This window comes from Centruroides sculpturatus, unplaced genomic scaffold, assembly GCF_000671375.1.
Source record: "Centruroides sculpturatus isolate CEXI.00-Female unplaced genomic scaffold, Cexi_2.0 scaffold259, whole genome shotgun sequence".
In the NCBI taxonomy this organism is placed as follows: domain Eukaryota; kingdom Metazoa; phylum Arthropoda; class Arachnida; order Scorpiones; family Buthidae; genus Centruroides; species Centruroides sculpturatus.
Window position 1 is genome coordinate 244,660 of NW_019384410.1, and position 20,917 is coordinate 265,576.

General features: G+C 28.5%; 1 protein-coding gene across 3 annotated transcripts in view; it reads right to left on the reverse strand.

The window, feature by feature from the left end:
- Nucleotides 1–276: 276 nt before the first annotated feature.
- LOC111618996 (protein lifeguard 2-like) overlaps nt 277–20,917 on the reverse strand; it is a 50,869-nt gene continuing 30,228 nt past the window's right edge. For 2 of the 3 annotated variants that reach the window (XM_023360623.1, XM_023360624.1), the window contains exons 4-12: nt 20,414–20,478; nt 16,557–16,610; nt 7,285–7,335; nt 7,126–7,165; nt 4,990–5,027; nt 1,782–1,869; nt 1,624–1,713; nt 1,502–1,549; nt 277–1,427 (exon numbers count right to left, since the gene is read on the reverse strand). In XM_023360623.1, the coding sequence (XP_023216391.1) occupies nt 1,281–1,427; nt 1,502–1,549; nt 1,624–1,713; nt 1,782–1,869; nt 4,990–5,027; nt 7,126–7,165; nt 7,285–7,335; nt 16,557–16,610; nt 20,414–20,478 (621 nt within the window). In that variant the 3' untranslated portion in view covers nt 277–1,280. Of the gene's footprint in view, nt 1,428–1,501; nt 1,550–1,623; nt 1,714–1,781; nt 1,870–4,989; nt 5,028–6,944; nt 6,985–7,125; nt 7,166–7,284; nt 7,336–16,556; nt 16,611–20,413; nt 20,479–20,917 lie in introns of all 3 variants that reach the window. The other variant, XM_023360625.1, reaches the window with a different exon arrangement.

The following is a 20,917-nucleotide window of genomic DNA, read 5'->3' on the forward strand; positions in this document are numbered from 1 at the left end:
GCGTATCATAAGAGATCCTATAAAATGTCAAATTTCAAGCACCACCTGACTATTGTCCCAAAAGACTATTGTTTCTATTTTAACTATTAAATATTCAGTAATACATTTGTTCTTATTTAAATTTTGAATTTCTTTCATAATAGTATGTATTAATATGAATAAAATCCTCCTGCTTAATGTTTAATTATGTTTATCATTCAATCAAAATCTTATATCTAATTATAACAAAACATAATACCTTTATAAATAAATATTATGATGAATGAAGAAAATGCATATGATAAAAAGAAACGCACATAAAAAAAAATTATTACAGTTTGAGATTTATAAGAGAAAGTGTGTCTGAAAATTTATGAATAAAACAACAAAAACAACATTCTTATTTAAATATTCATGAAACAATAAAGATTTTTATTTATTTATTTTTGACTAAAATCTCAAATTCAATAATTCTTTTTTTCTGAATTTTATTCCACATGAAAAAATATTTTTAACTTATACAATTATTCTGCAAATAGTGTATCCATCTGTGAAAAATTTAATTGAATAAACTAACATTAGAATTTAATATAACATTTTTACAAACTGAAATATATTATACAGTTCAGTATATGATCTTATATACATATTACCAAGTGCATAAAATAGGAAATGTTTAGGATATAATTGGAATACCATAATAAAAAAAACTTCTATAATGAAAATGCAATTTCACCTTGTACGACAATCCCCAAATAGACATTTCATTGTAAAAATAACACCAGTTGTTTCTAAAAATAATCTAAAATTATATTAAATACATGTAATAGATTGTTTTAGCAAATTTGGATCATATTGTATTACAATTTTCATGAATATGTAATGAATTCTATTATTTTTTAGAGTTATTAATTTCTGTACACTATAGAATTATAATCAACAAATACCATATACAATGTGTACAATCAACAACATTAACACCTAGTTTGGATTTTGATTAATTGACATGAACATATAAATCAAAGATCTTTTTGCACAATATTTTAAATATAGTATATTTCTTTATATAATATAAAAATCACTTATTTCATAATTGTTCATTTTCTGTATATTGTTCTGATTGATATCAATTATAAAATTGTCAAAATAATAACTTTTACTTTCAAAATGAAAATATAGTGCAAGATATTTTTGCTTAACACAGGAGGAAAAAAAAAACAAAAACTACTATATAATAAATCTTATTTAATTTTCTGTTATGTTTTGTATGTATGTATGTAGTATATATGTCATAAATAACTTTATTTTCTATCACCCATCAGAGAGAGAAGGAAAAGAAATATGTAAACAATATCCAAGTACAATTGCAAAGCTGCAAAAATATGTTCTTCAGCACTGAGTTGATGTTTTTTCCCGCCCATCAGCATTTGGGTATCATAAGCCAAAAACTAAAAATAAAATAAAAACACATGTTTTAAGAGTATAAAATTTCCTTCTTAACTTTACAGAAATTCTAACTCACCAACATAAACAGCAATGCTCCTAATGCAGAGTAGACTGTGTTCAATATCTAAAATTATTTTTATTACACTTTTTAGTAAAATTACGTTTTCAACTATTAGTATGTATGTAAATTAAACTTACAGAATTGTAGGTGAATATTGTAAGAATGCCAAACAGGAACAAAACAAAGCAAAGAATGAACAGTACACCACCACAGCTTGTCAAATCAATCTACACATAAAATTGGTGAGATATTAGAGTTATGAATTATCTAAATAAAATATAAAAATAAATATTACCTTTGTGTTAAAAGAAAAAATAGTAATTGCCAAGCAGCAGGCAGCACAAATTCCCATGGCCATTAATACAATATTTGTGTTGTGATAACTGCAAAAAATAAAACATGCTATAAAATTACATTTGAAATAAAATACCAAATACTATAATGATTATCAAGATAATCCTCACAAAATATTTAATGTCTCAAGACAAATTCTAATATTGATCAATAAAAATCTATGAGAATTTAATAAAAATAAAAACATATCATATATGAAAACTAAAATTTTACTGTAACAGTATATAAGAGAATTTCTAATATCCTTTCCTGCCAAAGAATAATCTTTCATGTAAAATAATACATAAATTTTGTTACCTTGAAATTACTGTGTTAAATTATCTAGATCAGTGTTTCCCAACCTTTTTTGTGCTATGCCCCACCTAAGCCTTTCTAAAATTCTTATGCCCCCCTAACATATACAGCGGTTATACGATTAACTTAAACTCTGGATGAGTCATTTTTGAATTGTCCTCCTTAACAATCGAATTGCTCCGTGGGGCGTGGGCCCCACGTTGGGAAACACTGATCTAGATAATTTGAATGAGGAGCAAGTTATATGATGGGGTGGGTTATATGCTAATTTTAGATTACAATTACAAACTTTTGCCTGTGGAGTAATGTATGCTTACTAGTGAAACTAGGTTCAGTTCTGCTCCACTGCTTAAAACATTGTGTCTTTTTTATTTCCCTCTCCTCAGTCTTCATCTTATCATGCTACTTCAATGTTAAGAAACCTCCACTTTTTTAAACGTAGTGTGTTGTATTATTTTTTTAATACATAAATACTGTTTAAATGTAAAAGATTAAATATGTAATTAATGTTTTAATTTGTTTTTCTAATATGTCTACTTATTACGCAACTGTTTGAAGAAAATAATCAAGGATAGCCTTTCAAATCCTTCAAAATAGCCTGTGTTCCCTGCAGTTGAAGGTGAACTAACTGAGATGCCCTTCATAACCATATGATAAATAGCACAACAAATCATGTAAAAATTCTATTTTTTTTCTGGTAATTTTTGTGGGCTATATGCCATCATGAATTATGTACATGAAAATACAATAAGTATATATTTTGGACCAAATTTATTAACTCATCCTGTGTAAAAAAATCCAAGTTCTTACAAAAGTGGAATAATTTTAAAAATTGATATTTTCCAAACATGCAATAGTTGGTATTTGGTGCATTAATTCTTTTTAAAAAATTATATTAAAAAATATTGTATACAAATATTAACAACAGAAATATTAAACTAGAAACATTAGCAAGCTCAAGTTTAGTATTGAATTCTCATTTTGATATTCAAAGTTCTACATTTTTGGAATTGTATCTATTGACAATATCAAATGTCAAGTTTTAAAAAAATTTGAGTTTATATTTCCAAAACAAAAAACCTAAAGCCTATATTTTAAATTTTAAATACTTAGTAATTATAATAAATTAATATTTTTAAAAATAAAGAAAAACAGAAGAGTAGTAAATTTTAAATAATTTTATAATTAAATTTGATTCATAATGATTTAATTTTGCCACAAACAAATGTTCTGTTAATTTACAAAAAACAATAAAACTTACTTACTTTAAGCTTTTCTAAAGCCAAATATGAACTAGCCAACATCACAATTTGTTTCTTGTATATGGCATTAAATTTATACAGTTCTAACTTCAATAGTTATTACTTAAATATCATTTTAAATCAAACTTTGAAGAAAAATATATGGTAGATCAGTCTAGGTTCTCAAATCTGACATATTGGATCAATATTCCAACATCTTATAATAATATTGTTAGTAATGTTAATATGTAACAACACAGAAGAATATAATTAATATAAAACTTATGTACTTACAAATATTATAATGTATACAGTAGAACCTCGATTATCCGGACTAATTGGGGATGAAGATATACCGGATACGGAAAAATTTGGATAATCGAAACAAATACTTTAATTTGTCTTTTAATGCTAATACAACACATTTTCTTTTCGATGACATATCAGTAATATTAAAAATAAATACTGTATTTAAATTGTGATCAAATTTTCAAGAAACAAATGTTTGTATTGAATTTGGACTACTACTGACCAGTGCTAACAGACTACCTATTGTTTAAAAGACCCTCTGGTGGCATAAGAAAATGGATTTTATAAAATAAAAAGCAGTTGAAACTGCATTTTTATGAATAAAAATTTGACAAACTATTTATTGTTTTATGATGAATAAAATTTTTTCGTCGCATTCGCGGCTTTTAAGTAATGCATAAACCTTCGAGGCACGAGGCATAGGCAGTGGCCCACATCATCCACGCCTTATGCCACCCTTGGTCATAGAAATGATGTAATTTGAATATAAATTATTTATAAATATGTATGTCAAGTTATATTTTTATTACAACGTAAAATATATTTAAGAGTTTATGACCACTGTGCTGGGTGAGACGCTGTTGAAACAAAAAAAGTTATGCATTCCATCACGTACATAAACAGTGTCATAATTTGCCAAGTGCAAATCAGCAAATTCGTAAAATTTTTGTTTATTTTGAACAATCTGGATTATCGAAAATCCGGATAATCGAGGTTCTACTGTATATATACAGTAGAGCATCGATTATCCGAAAACAATTTGAGACTGGGATTGTACGGATAACTGATCATTTATGAAAAAATATATTAAACACAAAACTGTACTGTATATATTTTGTATCATACATCTTACAAATACATATCTTATATAAAGTAGTACATTAAAGTAGGCCTACAGTTTAGGTTGGCAAGCAGGGAGAGTGATGCAGCGCCACAGCACTAGCAGAAATATGAATTTGCTGACTGGAACTCTTTCTGTTAACCGATGTTTCAGCTGATTGGTATTCTGATAATTGATGCTATACTGTATATATATGAATTAATAATGTTAAGTACATAATAATGGTATTTTTACTTTCATAACTTGCAAGACATTAAATTCTTTATGTGAAGATTAAAGAATAGAAGAAAGTTGTTCTAAAAGAATTCAGAAGCATGACATTTACAGAAAAACATACTGACTGATATTTCAACAGGAAAAAGTAATTTGTTTTATATTTCAAATTAGAATGCTGTTATTACTGATAAGTGAAAATTCAATGTCTTAAATATCTGATGAAAACTTTAATATAAAATGAACCATACCTTGAGATAGCTCCAACCAAGTAGCTTAAACTTACAGTCTGAAATTTTCAAAAAGAAAAAATATTTATAAAAAATTCACTAAAATTACTTTAAAGTTATGAGAAATATTTTCAATTTTACGAGCTCTATGACAGCTTTTCTTTTCTGCTAGACTTATTACACCATCAATTAATACACCAAACAAGACAATCTTTAGAAAATCACATTTTTATTTCCTAAGTATGAATTTTGGACTTCGAGTCCCTTATCAACTCTGTGATGTAAATGGTTATGAGAAGCACAGAAATGGTGACGATTGATAAAATACAAGGTCTGTTCAAAAAGTATCGGACCTTTGGTCGGCAAAAATACATTTATTGACTTTGAGGTAGAAAACCCTAATCCCCTTCAAAGTAGTCTCCTTGGTAATGTATACACTTCTCCCAGCGTTTCTGCCATTGCTGGAAACACTGCTGGAACGCATCTTTTGGAATGGCCATCAGCCGGTCCGTCGCATTCCGCACGATGTTTTCTCTCGACTAAATTCGGGTTCTTTTTAGTGGCATTTTCAGCTTGGGAAATAGCCAAAGGTCACATGGAGCCATGTGGGGAGAGTACGGAGCGTGACGAACCACAGGAGTATTGTGTTTGGCGACGAAAGCCCGAAACAGATGTGCAGAATGGGCGGATGTGTTATCACGATGGAGCTGCCAAGTTTTGGTTGACCACAGATCTGATTGTTTGCGTCGCACTGTATCGGAAAGACGACGAAGGACCTCCTGGTAGTACTCCTTTGCAATGGTTTGGCCTTGTGGTGCGTACTCACGACACACCACCCCACGAGAGTAAAAAAAACTGTCAACATGACCTTTGATATTGCTGCAGACCTGCCGCGCTTTTTTTGGCCTCGAGGATGGTCCCCGAAAGCCTCCTGAATCTTGCGAATGGTTTACACTCGGGTATCACCAAGGTTTTTGGCAAAATTTGATGTAATATCGCTGCTCACGTTGTTCAGTCACTTTCCAGCTTAGTGGAATCCGACGAGAGCACACTACATGACCTCACTCATAGGCCGATTGCTAATGACTGACGCTTCCTGCAGGCGGGAAAAAATTCAGGGCTGTGCATGACTGTCCCCTCCACAACTCCACCGAAAAAGGCCTCTCGCGCATCATTGGTTTACGCGGAAAAAAAAAGGTCCGATACTTTTTGAACAGACCTTGTACAAATGATAATTATTAACTTACAGGTATTTGAGTAGATATGACAGTACGATACATAAAGTAGTAATAGCAGTGAGAGGCAAACAATATACATAATAAAGTACACTGTTAAAACTGTGACATTGGAAACTGTTTTACCATTAAAATAATAAAACAGAATGATAAAGTAAAAAACATGTGCACATTAAAACAATAAGATTATAAACATATTTACAGTAAAATCATAATATGTGATTTCTGTGAGTCGTTTTATTGTGTTACGATTTTACTGTAAATATGTTTATAATCTTATTGTTTTAATGTACACATGTTTTTTACTTTATCATTCTATTTTATTATTTTAATGGTAAAACAGTTTCCAATGTCACAGTTTTACACAGTGTACTTTATTATGTATATTGTTTGCCTCTCACTGCTATTACTACTTTATGTATCGTACTGTCATATCTACTCAAATATGTACTTGTAAATTAATAATTATCATCCGTATTTTATCAATCGTCACCATTTCTGAATTTCTCATAACCATTTACATCACAAAGAGTTGATAAGGGACTCGAAGTCCAAAATGCATACTCTAGGAAATAAAAATGTGATTTTCTAAAGATTGTCCTGTTTCTAATTAATAGTGTAATAAGTCTAGTGGAAAAGAAAAGCTTGTCATAGAGCTCATAAAATTGAATACAAGACTAGACAAGAAGCATTTTACAGAAATATTTTAATAAAACTAATATGAAATATAATACTACTCACAAATAATCCAAGAAGAATGATGTTTGTTGGCCATTTTCTCCTGTTTTTTGATAAAGAAATTTTATATCTAGTGGAAAAGAAAAGCTTGTCATAGAGCTCATAAAATTGAATACAAGACTAGACAAGAAGCATTTTACAGAAATATTTTAATAAAACTAATATGAAATATAATACTACTCACAAATAATCCAAGAAGAATGATGTTTGTTGGCCATTTTCTCCTGTTTTTTGATAAAGAAATTTTATATTGATATAATGTTTTAAAATATGATTTTTACATTTATTTAATATTCTGAATTTTTTCTTTAATACATATATATATATATATTAAAAAACTCACCTCAATTCTGAGCAACAGACCAATGTGATGTACAGTGCTAAGAACGCCACACTAAATATAAAAAAAATTATTATTATTTCTGTTTTTATTTCAAATTAACATTATTTAGTGTTATGTAGTGAAGTATTTTATTCTATTATTCTACTTATTAAAATATTAGAACGAACAAGTAATGATAGACTAAAAGTTCAGGAAATATGAAGATTTAATGAGCCCTTTTAGTTTCTATCATCATCAGAACAATAATAGTCAAACAGAATAATATAACTATGAACAATTTTAAACACAAAAAAAAAAAACTTAAAATTTAAATTGTCACATGCCTTTCTACATTTCTATATTTGAATCAGTTAATTTCTAATGTTAATGATAATTCTATTTTATGCCTGTTAATGTTCATGATCTGACAAGAAAAAATTATTAGTGGAAAACATTTTACCTTATTGAATTTTTAGATATCTTAAACTTTGCCATATTACCTGTTTATTATGGCTACAGGTGGAGTTAAATGCAATAAGATAATTAAATATATAACATAATGAATAAGAATTATAGTATTTAGGTTACCTAAAGTAAGTGTTCTTGGCAGAAAATATGTTAAAATAACAATATGTAAGCATATTTTAATCTGTACTTATTGGATTCTTTAACACTGCTGAGACCAGAAGAGACAGGATAAGGAATGAAGAAAAAAGAGAAAGTATGGGAGTGAAAAATTCGAGAGAGAAGCTAGAACAAATTAGATGGATGGTTTGGACATACCAAGTGAATGGAAGACAATAGAATACCATAGTTGTTATTGGTGAAGGAGATGGAGGGAAGACCCAGAAAGATGTGGATGGACAAAGTAGCTGAAGACCTAAGAAAAAGGACTGACGATGTAACAGTGGTGTTTGCAGAGGAGTGGTGGAAAGATGGAAAGAGATAGAGGTCTAGAGTCCATTGCCCAACCCAGACTTCACTGGATTAAGGATAAAGATAACTTTCAATGCAACTTAAGAAAATAATTCTCCTCACATAGAACAAAAATTAAATAAAACTTGCAACAGAATTTTAATTTCATGCATGTTAATTATAAAATTTTCTTTTAATTTTAATTTTCTAGCTTAAAATAAACTGTGAAATTATTATGTTGATGACCATATATTTGTAAAACTTCCCAAAATTAAATATATTTCTATGGGATAATGAACCTTTTTTTTAGCTTTTGAGAGATCATGACCATCCAAAAATTCCCTCAAATTCATATTAATGAAAGAATTTATCAATTTCAATAAACAAACAAATTTTTCACATAGAAAACCAAAATGCTATTAGAACTGTCAATATGACGATAGATAAGGACTTTTTCTATGAATAAACCATTATGAGATTCTAATGGAAACAGAAGACTTTCAGACAAAGAAACTAAATTGAATTCATCTGCCAAATCTGTTGAGAATTACAGAAAATTATATTAATTCATATTCAGAATTAGAAATGCAAAGCTTGGCAGGTAACTTACCTCTAGCAATTTGTAAAAAAGAATACTGGAAACTTAGTCAACCTTTTTACTTGATTACAAATTAGTAATAATTGAAATAATCAGATATCCAATAGTACAGAAAACTAATATAAAAAATATTTTGAAGCATTCAAATCAAACTTCAAATCTTCCTCAAGGAACCCAAAATTATTCAAATATCTTTTGGATGTATCACTCCATTAACAGCAGTTTAAACTTGTACTTATTACATAGAAGAATATAACATCCTGTTGTTACAACAAAGCATTTGTGAAAATTCTTTGATTTAAACAATTCTGAGCGTTTTGAAGAAGATTTAGTTTGATATAAATGTTAATATAGGAGTTATATGTTAGCATTGAAAATTGCTTTAGAAACTAATCTAACATTTATCACAGGTTTAATGATAGATATCTATTAGTGAGAACATAAAGTCATAGCATAGGATAACTTCCTGATATTTCATTTTTTAATTGTTTTTGGAAGTGAAATGAAATAGCTAATTTCATGAATCAACAATTAGGCACTTTTGGGAGAATTTTTATCAAATTATTGTAATAATTAAAACAGAATATAATATACTTTTAATAATATCAATTTTAATAATGTTTCATAGAAAAATTGTTTATTATTCCTTTACTATTTCTGTTTTTAACAAGTCATCGATTTATTTGTTTCTACAAAAATGCTGGTTGTAAAGATTAAAGATATTTTAGCAAGTTTCATTTCTATTGTATATTTAAAATTAATTTCTATAAAATTCTTTAGACTTTTAACTGTAATTATGATAATGGTATAACCAACTTTTCTATATTAATATGGATCAAGTAAAAGTCATAGTAAGATTAAAGCATGCAAAGGATGCAAGTAATATATGTCCTCAACATTAACTGAATTAGCATTTTTATTTAAAAACAATTGAAATTTAATGTGTTTTAAATTTAAAATCAAAGATATCACTATATAAACTAAAATAAACAAACTAATACAAATGTCATTATTCAATTTTAGTTATGATAAAATATATTTTAACTTTTTAATTTGTTTCATTTCAAAATATTTCAGAATTAAAGTACCTCTAATAACAATATAAAATAAATAAAACAACTTTTTGTTTACAATTCAGTTACTTCATGAAAATAATTAGAGATGATTGAAATATCAAATTGTGTTCAAAGAGCAAGTTTCATTTATAAAAACAATATGAAGTCATATGAAGCATCCAGTATTTTGGTTTATGTGATTTAGATAATTCAAAAATACACCAATCTCCTATTAAGTTTTTCTTAATGTAATAAAAAATTCTTATATTTATTAAGTAGATATAAGCTTCAATTAAATAAAATAGAATTTATTAATCAGTCATACACAATATGAAGTAAAAAAGTAAAAAATAAGTTTAAATTTTACACAAATGTTACTTTAATTGATGTAAGATTGATTTCTACATTACAGTGCTTAAAAAATAAAGTAAAAAGGAATGTCAACTTTAGTGTCAATTTTGTTACTTATTTAGTTTTCACTGCAAAAACCACTATTAATATTTGGTTAAAAAAATTTGCATTCTACTTTATTTTAATTAATGAAAACTAAAATAAATTAGAAAAAAAATTTAAAGATTTTAAAGATTAGAAAATACACTCATAATGTATCTCTCAGAAGATGGATCAAAACAACATAATTAAAATTTCAGATGCATCATCAAACAGCAGAACTTAATTTTTGTGACAAACTCAAAATATTGAAGCTTTTAACAAATATTTCAATGTTTATCTTTTATTTTGAGTTATTGTTATAAAAAAAAACAATAATACTTTTTACTGCAAGTACTGTTATGAGATTGCCATGGTCAGTGGTGGTCAAGTAGATATAATTTGCATATCTAATGAATAGTAATAAATTCAAAAGTAATTTTTGCTTCTTACAGCCTGTGTGTATTTTTGACTGAAAGGTGCTTGTAATGAGAGGTATATGCCCTGTACTTCTGTTGTTTCAATATACTACAAACATGTAAACTTCCCCTATATTGTGATCACTTTGTGTCCATTAAGCAAATATCTACAACTAATCCTCCCTCTCTGAGGAGACATGTGATGGAGTTCATATTATGCCATTTAATTCCAGAAATATGATTAAAGGGATACAAAAACAGAACAAAAGTAATGTATTCTAAAAATTGTAGGCATTGAGAAATTATTATTATTATTACAAAAATTATAGCATCATAGTAAAATTTGTGTATGCTGTACATCAATCAATGGAATCTTATAATTCCTGCATTGGTGATGTGGGTAGTGACAGAGAGGCCACACATGCAGTAGCAAAAAAGATGACTACTTTTCTGTTCAGGAATGAGTGTAGATTGTTGCATGCTACAAAGTGTGGAAATCAGTGGTTGCAATGAAGAGATGGTGACATACAGTAAAGGGATATCATGCTGCAATCCATCCAGAAATAATCAAGAATTGTCATTTGAAGCTAATGACCACAGGTTCGTTCAGCTGTGGATGTACAGAGAAGTGGCCGCTTGTCCACGTTATGATCCTCAATCATTTGAAGAAGTTGGTGGATGGTACTAGTAACTACATTGAATTTTAAGGTATGCATATGTATTTCTACTTAATAAGGTACATGCAAAGATGATGATAAATTATTTAACATTAGAAATATAGATATTATAGTGATTTCTCATATGCCTAGTTACTTTCCACCTACCCTGTACTTTCTAAAAAAATATCATGATATCATTATTACAGAAGAGATGACATACAGTCATCCCTTGGTATCTATGATATATTGGTTCCAGAACCCTTGCAAGTTCCAACATCTATGGTTGCTTAAGTTCCTTATAAAAATGGTATAGTATCCTACAATAACCGATGGACATTTCTATATGCTAGAATACTTATAATACCTAATAAAATGTAAATGCTATAAAAGTAATTATTGTACTGATTTCTTTAGAGAGTAATCTCATGAAAAAAGTATGTACATGTTCAGTATAGATATAACTATCATAGTCTAACTACATGTACTGTTACACACTTCTTTTGTTTACTAACCTGAAATAAATACATAAAATAAAACATACAATATAATCAAATTCAAGTTTTGCTTTTTAAAACTTTGATATGTTTTTTTTTTGTTTTCTGAATATTTTTTATCTTCCTGATTTATGAAGAGTTGTCTGTATAAATGAAATTCCATCATGAATTTAGACATACTGTAAATGAAATAATTCACATAAAAATAAAAACCAAAACCTTTAAACAATCCAGCAAATCATTTTTTAATATCTTAAAAATGCTTTCAAACACTTTAAGTGATCATCCTCAGTTATCATTTTGAATTGAACGAAGAATTCGAAATTATGTAAAATAAAATTCAAAACGCGGTTTCATAAATATATGTTAACATTTAACAAGTTTAAATAATCACAAAAATTATACAAGCTAATTAAAATGAAATAAAGAAACAAAATAAAATATATACATCCAGTAAAATTATCTTAATTAACCTCCCCGCTTATATAAACTACGTCAACTCATCGTAGAAGGATTTCCATGCTGACGATAATCCATCAGATCCCTATGATTAATACAGTTTCTGTGCAACTGTGCCTTGTGAATTTCTAGTTTTTCCAGATGTTTCACGGCTTGCCTGGATCTTGTAGCCTTGATGATTGATGTTTGATCCCAGAAGACCTCGATATTCTACTGCTTGGCAAAAGCAGCAAGCACCGTAGAGTCTATGTTTTTATTCACCGAGTGCTTGTGTTCAGCAATTCTTTTCTTTAAGTTTCTCATGGTTGCTCCTATGCATACCAAATTGGAGTTAAATCTATGGTCTTTTAACGATATAGAGTATACCCCTGCCATTGCGTTGCGTTCGTAACTGCATTTATCGTTCCTTAAGAGCCTATATACGGTGGGATTATCCTTGTAAACTATCTGTATATTCTTATTTCTGGTAACTTTCTTAACCATTCCTTTAAGGAATGGTATGTAATTGAGCACAACTCTTTCTTTATGCTGATTCCCTCCCTGCGAGGAGTGTCGCTTCTGATAATTCACAAAGAGATCATCTATTCTTTCTCTATGGTACCCTTGCTGTATCGCTATATTTCAGATATATTCCAACTCATTGTAAGTGTCACAGATGCTGGTGCAATGCGTGTGTGCCTTCCTTATCCATGAACAAAATACTGCCATTTTTATATGCTCAGGATCTGTGGAGTTCCTAGGAATGATGATAGGAAGATAACTGGGTTTCTGGTATATATCTGTTCTGATTTCTCCTTCTTTGCAAGTTATAGATAAATCCAAAAAATTAACATTATTTCCATTTTCCTGTTCCAGCTCCAGAGTTAATCCATATGGGTTGTTGTTGATCAGATCTATAAACTGGTTAACTCTGAGATTATCTTTCCACAAAATAAAGATATCATCAACATATCTTGCGTTGGACAATATGTCTTCCTGGAATGAGGGGAGTATATGATTTTTGAGTTTACACAACACTAATTTGCAGAGTATAGCCGACATGGGGCTACCCATCGGTATGCCCCATGCCTGCAAGTAAGTTTTATCTTCAAATTGAAAGAAAGATGTGTGGCAAATTAAATCTGCCAATTTCAAGATCTGCATGTGGTATTTCATAGAGTTGTTAACTTTAGCTAACAAAAAGTCTCTCAGGGCACAAAAGCAGGGAGGCAATTTAATTGACAGGTACAGAGCTTTGTAATCTAATACCATCATCCATTCCTTATCCATAAGTGTAATTATTATGAAGTAATTCACCATTGAAAGAAAGAAATAGGAATGTGTTGGGACCAATATAAAACAAACAACTCCACTGTATATATAAAATAAATTGACAACCTATTTCAAATAGATTTTTTTTTGTTTAATATTAAAAATACGTAGTTTGTTTTTTTTTCAAGCTTCAATGATCCATAAAACAAAGACAACTGTAAATAACAAAATGAATTTATTATCGAAAGTTAGGTACAAACATGGTTACTTTTTGACATAATCACTATGAAAATTGAGGAATTTGTCATATCTGTGGACGAGCTTTTCCATCCCCTTGTCATAGAATGTTGCCACTAGTGAATTGAGATGGGCCCTAACATTGTTTTGAAGATTGTCATTAGTCTCAAACCTCTGTCCTGCTAGTCATGTTTTCAATTCTTCACACATTAAAAAGTTCCAAGCTAAGTGGAAGTCTTCACCACCTTTAAACACACAATGTATAGCCTCAATTTAGCACCAAGTGACTTCCACCTCTTTCCTGAACAAAAAAGTGGTTAGGAGGGCAGAGGTTCAAGACTAATGACGATCTTCAAAACAACATTAGGGCCCATCTCAAGTCATTGGTGGCAACAGTCTATGAAGAGGGAATGGAAAAGCTCGTCCACAGATATGACAAATTCCTCAATCTTCACAGTGATTATGTCAAAAAGTAACCATGCTTGTACCTAACTTTTGGTAATAAATTCATTTTGTTATTTATAACTTGTCTGTTTTATGGACCATCGGAGCATGGGAAAAAAATCAGCCCTCGTATCTCATTTTCAAATTACTGGAGTTAATTCAACCAAAAACAAAACCTTTAAATACCTGTAACATAACTTTAATATGTTTTAGGCCTTCTCTAAGGTCTGCCTCAGGATTTTTAATGAATCAAATTCCAAAATGGAATGCTAGTACGATAATCGAAAAATCAATTAAAATTGATTTGCATTTTTTTAATTCTTATGAAAAACAGTATCAGATTCAAGAAAATATTAGAAAAACAAATGTTATGAGATCAAATAAAAACATGATAGATTTTCACACTTCAGAGGCCAGAAAAATATTGATACATAAATGGCTGAACAATTTTAGATAAAAAAACATTAAAACATGAAACAACAAAATGAGGAAAATCAATTATGTCTTCAAACACAAAAAAATTTCAAATATAAAATTATTAATTTAGTTAAGCTCTCATCTTTATTTAAATAAAATCTTTCAATCTCTTCATGAGAAATTATCTAAGGGGGACAATATAATCATAGAATAAGATAAATTTTCAAGTATGACAAGAGTCATAAGATCTAGCAATCTGCCTAATAATGACTAAGAAGAGATTTGATAAATAACTTACATCCCTAAAATTTTGTTCTAGTTTATTTGAAAGAATAATTTTTACTTTTAAAGATTAAATTTACCCAAAAACTTTTTTAATGAAATTGAGAGAGAGAATTTTACTTAAAGGGCAATTCTAAGAAAGCTATTACAGTAATACCCCGAACTTACACGATAGGTGGACCGAGCGATAACTGCATAAGTCAAATTCGTGTAAGTTGGGGTGTAATTTCGCAATTTGGGTAAATCCAAGTCAGATGTATGTAAGCTAATAAATGTTCTTGTTAATCTTATCTCGTCATTTGATTTGTTCACAGTTACAAGAAATCACCACATAGAGTCTCTGAAGTCTCCGTAGATATAACAAACACAGAAATAAATAACACAAAATAAATTGTAGCTATGTGTTGATTCCGCGCAACACGTCCGAACATGTAAGCTGAACAATAGTGTGGGGGGAGTGAGTAATCAAGAGTTGCATAGCACTCAAATAAAAAGACGAATCAACGAGATTTGAAAATTGTGTAACTTCGAGTTCGCGTTAGTCGGGGTAGCATAAGTTGAGGTATTACTGTACTATAAAAATTTTTTATAGTACAGTAATACCTCAACTTACCAATACAATACCTATACTGTATAAAGCTTATTGTCAGGTATTTTTTAATGAATTTTGTTTTACAAGTTAGACCATTTCAATAAATTGTGAAGACATTTTTAACCAAACTTATTCATTTTCTTAGCTGAATAGCTCAAATTATATTTCCCTTAATTTAATTAAATATTGTTTTTCTTCCAATTTTGTTTATTACTTATTTCTTGAATTAATTCAATAAACTAATAATAATAAATAAATGGACAGATTTAACTGATGTCCAGGTAGTGTAACTGGTAACACATCTGCATACAGTGGCACACTCAAGATTTAATCTTGATGTGAGCCAAGTTGAATGAATAAAAATTTTTTTTTAATGCAAACTCAATAAAATCCCCACCTTATGTAACCACTAATTCATAAATAATATAGAAATAAAACACATGACAATATAAATAAAAAAATGAACTTTAAGTAGAAAAATATTTTTGGAAATCTACTAGTGTTTCTTTTCCTTTTACTTTGGGGGTGCCAAGGTCCCTTGGCCCACCCCCCAGGTGCACCACTGTCTGCATGGTAAGCAGGAGTTGCAGGTTTGAGTCCCACTCCATGATAATCTTATCTTCCAGAATATTCTAAACAAACTTATTTTTAATTATTAAATTTAACGTGAGATGGCAGCTTAACCATCTACTTCTAATCCAAACTACTTGATACCTTGTTAATTAATTAACTATATTGTACCTGATAAGAATCTGGCTGTATCATTTGAATATGTTAGTTCTTTTGAGGCTAAATTTCAACCAAAAAAATTGATTAAAATCATATGGCATTAATACTGTATATTAAAACTGCTTCTATTTTGTCATTGGTTCTTACAATTAAATTATCACATATACATGCTGAAAATGTTTATTTACAAGAAATATATTTTCAAAAAGGTTTTTAAATTCTAATTGTTATTTGAATTACAGAATGTGATAACGTTTATCATTTTAAAATTATCTTTAAAATGAAACTAATATATATTTAAGAATATACTTACTATGCAATAATATAGAGATAAGTATGTCTTTGAACTACTTCCTTCACTTTAGGCCTACAAATATAAAATTGTAAAAAAATATTACAAAATTTTATTCTGTAATAAAAACAGTTATTTTTAATTTAAATATAATAATAATAAATATTTCATACAATTATTTACAATGAACTACAGTAGAGCCTTGATTATCTGACCCCCGATTAACCAACCATCCTAGTTGGCAAATTTCAAACGTCCGCTAGTGATGTGGCGTACAATATTTGGCTATGTCTTGGCTACTTTAATATTATTTTTACGTGTTTTAGCTGGCAATTCGACCATGAAAGGAAGCCAGTATTTAAACGAGGCTTAATTTTCTAATTTTTAACGATACAATAGTGACGATTATTATTTTAAAAATTTTTGTTAGGCTTAACATCGATGAAAATTCAATGCGAAGTAGGTTAATAGTGATATACTAATATACTAATTACATGGGATATAATAATATACTACACTAATAATGGATTTTTTTATACTTTTCGGTTATCCGACTTTTCAATTATCCGACCAACCCCAGTCCCTAATTGAGTCGGATAATCGAGGCTCTACTGTATTTGGAATCTAGACTTTCCCGATTTACTAAAGCAATTATTATATATTCTATGTATTTTACAAAAATTAGTGGAAATGAGCATCAAAATCATTAAATATAAATTCAATACTTTGAATCAGGTATTAAAAACTCAAAACAAGTGAACAACAGACTTAATTCAAGTAATTTCGCTTATGATATTGCAAACTTCTTCAAAAACAAAAAATAACAAAGCTTTTTTAAATTTTAATGGAACATTTTTACATAGATGGTAATAGCAGGAAAGTAATAAAAATTACTATATACATAAATAGGAATAAAAGTAAATAATAAAAACAAATGATAAAAAATGAGTTAAAGTACTGCATGTGTCTGCAGGGGCAGAGAATATTTATAAAATATGTAGGCAGAAGTTATGAGGTGGTGAGTGGAATGGCCATGCCTAGTTTAACAAAAGTTACAAATTTGCAGTCAATGTTCTGGAAAAGACAATGTGGGAGTGTTGACAGGCGGCAGATTGGTAAATAAGAAATGACTCCCAAAAAAAGTTTTATCATTGTCTTTAGTGGATAATTTCCTAAAAATATTCCATTAAATTATATCATAAAAAATGTTTATTTTTAATATATTTTTCTGTCACATATTCCCTTTTTTTACTCTCTCATTATAAAAAATGTAAAATCAACTGCATCTCTAAAAAGACACAATGAGATTTAATTATTTTATGAATAATATTGCAAATAATCAGGGTTCAAGTTTTGCAGACATATAGATTAAAATAATCCTTATCCAGACTATTAAATCATTGTCCTTCCTCTGACAACAAAAAAGTAGTAATTGGATATTTTGCATATATTTATCTTCATATTCTACTGTCAATTTTTAAATGTAGTATTTTTCTTATTATGCATTTAAAACAGTGGTTCTCAAATCATGTTCTACAAACTTGCCACAAGTGTTCCATGGAGGAAATAAGTCTCTACTGCAAATTTATTCCAATATACTACAATGCATTGCATTATTCATAGAAAATTCCATGTTTACTGTTTTGTTCAATATAATAAAAGACTATTAGTTTATTGCTTCACTGTTTCACAAAAAATAATAAAAATGGAACTACTTATTGACTTTTGAATATATTGATGCTAATGCTCCATGAAATAGAAAGCATATGAATGGTGTTCTATGACATCAAAAAAGTTGAGAACCACTGATTTAAAAGTCATTTACAACATGTAATGAAATTCAAAAACTTTCTGCTTAAAACTGACACTAAAAATAATTATGAAAAATATCTTTGAACAAATGTATATGCTTTAGCATTTTGTATTAGTTCAAAAAAGTTCAAATGACCGAGAAAGAAATTTGAACACGGAAAAGGTTGAGAGATGAACCATTTTTCACAATTTTTTCATTTAATGTATTAAAATCTGTGCAATGATAATAAATAAACTATATCTATTAACACAATTAACTTGTAACCTCTTAAATCTATTAACTGCCTGAACATAAGCTATTTAAAAACCAAGCAAATATTTATTGTTATGTTGTCACAATGCCAGGCTGCAATTTTTAAGCATATTTTTAGTTTATGTAATTTAAAATATATGCTCACCACCTAAAATTAGTAGTGTCTTGTCCCTGTACATTGTACTTTTCCTTTAACAATATAGTTGTGCCAGGCATCTATTAACTCCTTTCAGTTTTGAAGTGAAATAACATGACATGTGGTTTGCATGGGAAGTTCATATACAGTAGAGTGTCGTTTATCCGAAAGCTGGTTATCCGAAACGTCTGTTATCCGAAAGCATTCCAGTCGGCAAATTTAAATTTTTGCTAGTGCTGTGGCGCTGCAATCTTCGGCTATTTCTCGGGCTACTCAAATATTTTACGTTTTTGATACTAAATTAACATCTGAAGTATAATTTTTTATTGTTTTTATNTTTAAGCATATTTTTAATTTATATAATTTAAAATATAATTATGCTCTCCACCTCAAATTAGTAGTGTCTTGCCCCTGTACACCATGTTTTCCTGTTGGCAATAGAGTCATGTCAGAACAATGTACAGTGAAAAATTGTAAATCATTCTCAATACTTAAATTACAGCATCCAAAAAATGTTATAATTTGCATTTTGTGGGTTTTAAAAAATTAGTCGCCATAAATTACTAAAATATAATGTTAACGTAAATATTGAATTCCATGAATAATGGAATAAAAAAAATAAATGGTACAATTTTCTGCTCTGATTATATATTATCATATTGAAAAGATAATGTGACAAATGATAGCTAAATAAGAATTTTCTAGTTTAATTGCTTTATTCTTTCTGGTTACCATTTTTTATTTTTTTTTCAGAGTTCTTTAAATAAATAAAAACTCAAAAATATGAAGAAAAAATCCATTTTAAAAACAGTATTGGTCTGTATATCAACATCAGTCCATGAAGATTAAAGTTTGAAAATATATTAAGCTGGAACAAGAAAATCAGAAAATAACCACAGCTTTTTTATGGTCTAGCAAAAGTTTAGTTTAATATAATAACCTATTAATGTTTTGGAGCATCTTACACCGCTTTCCTCAAATATTAGTAAAACAAACAATTAATAAATTTTTTAAAGCAAACAAAAAATTTAAAAACTTTATTCATTTTGCTAATATTTCAGGAAAGCAGTGTAAGATGCCCAAAGCATTAGTAGATTATTTTATTAAACTAAAATTTTTCTAGAACTGTAAAAAAAAATATGGTTTTAAGTCTAAAAATTATTTGATAAATTCATAAAATTTTGACAAAAATATATATTTTAAGATAAACAGATATTTTTATCACTAATGCTGAGTATAGTATGCAATTAGCTGTTGATCTTGTTTTGTGATAATTTTTTAAGTTCTAGGAACTAAGAAAAACCTTACTAAATCTTTGTAATTAATATTATATGTATGTTGATTTATTTACATATGTTTTTACTGGTCTGAATTCAATACCACCACATGACCAGACTGAGATAAAATCATCAAATGTTTTCGAAAATTGCATCCTGAAAGTGTCCATTAAGAAGATAAGAAATATTATAAATGCTAAAATCCACTACTTTGAATCTTCATTAAATGTAAATGGTTTTATTTTCTAAATGCATAATCTCTTGAACAATCCAAAACTATATCCACTAATTATAAATTCTAAGATTGGTCAAGCTATTTATTCATAGATGTTATTGCAATATAATAGTTTAAGTTAAGTATAAATTAATTCTCTACTATAAAGAATAAATAAATACTTACACAAAAATGAACAAAGCAATCACAGCTGTAGTAAAGCCAAGTTGCAGCATAAGAATGGTATACACCTGTGGAATATTTAATATCTTTAATTCTTATTAAAAAATATCATATTTCCCTAATTGAGTCGGATAATCGAGGCTCTACTGTAATAAAACAAATACATTACAATAGATTTTTAATAAGATTTATTTTAATTGAATTTTTCTGGCTTTCATTTCAGCAAATTCATTAATTACATTATCATAATTAATATTTTTAACGATATTGTATTCTATTGAAATAATAGAAATATTGGATAATCGTTCTCGTCCGATAGTTGACCATAAAAATTTTTTTTATTAATTTTAACTTGCTAAAACTTCTCTCGCACAAAGCAATAGAAACAGGAAGAGTTAGAAATATTCGAAGAGCGATATTGATATTTGTGTCAGATTCAATTAAACCAAAATCATGAAGAGCCTGTAGAATATTAAGCGGAGATGCAGTTTCTATATTTTGTATAGG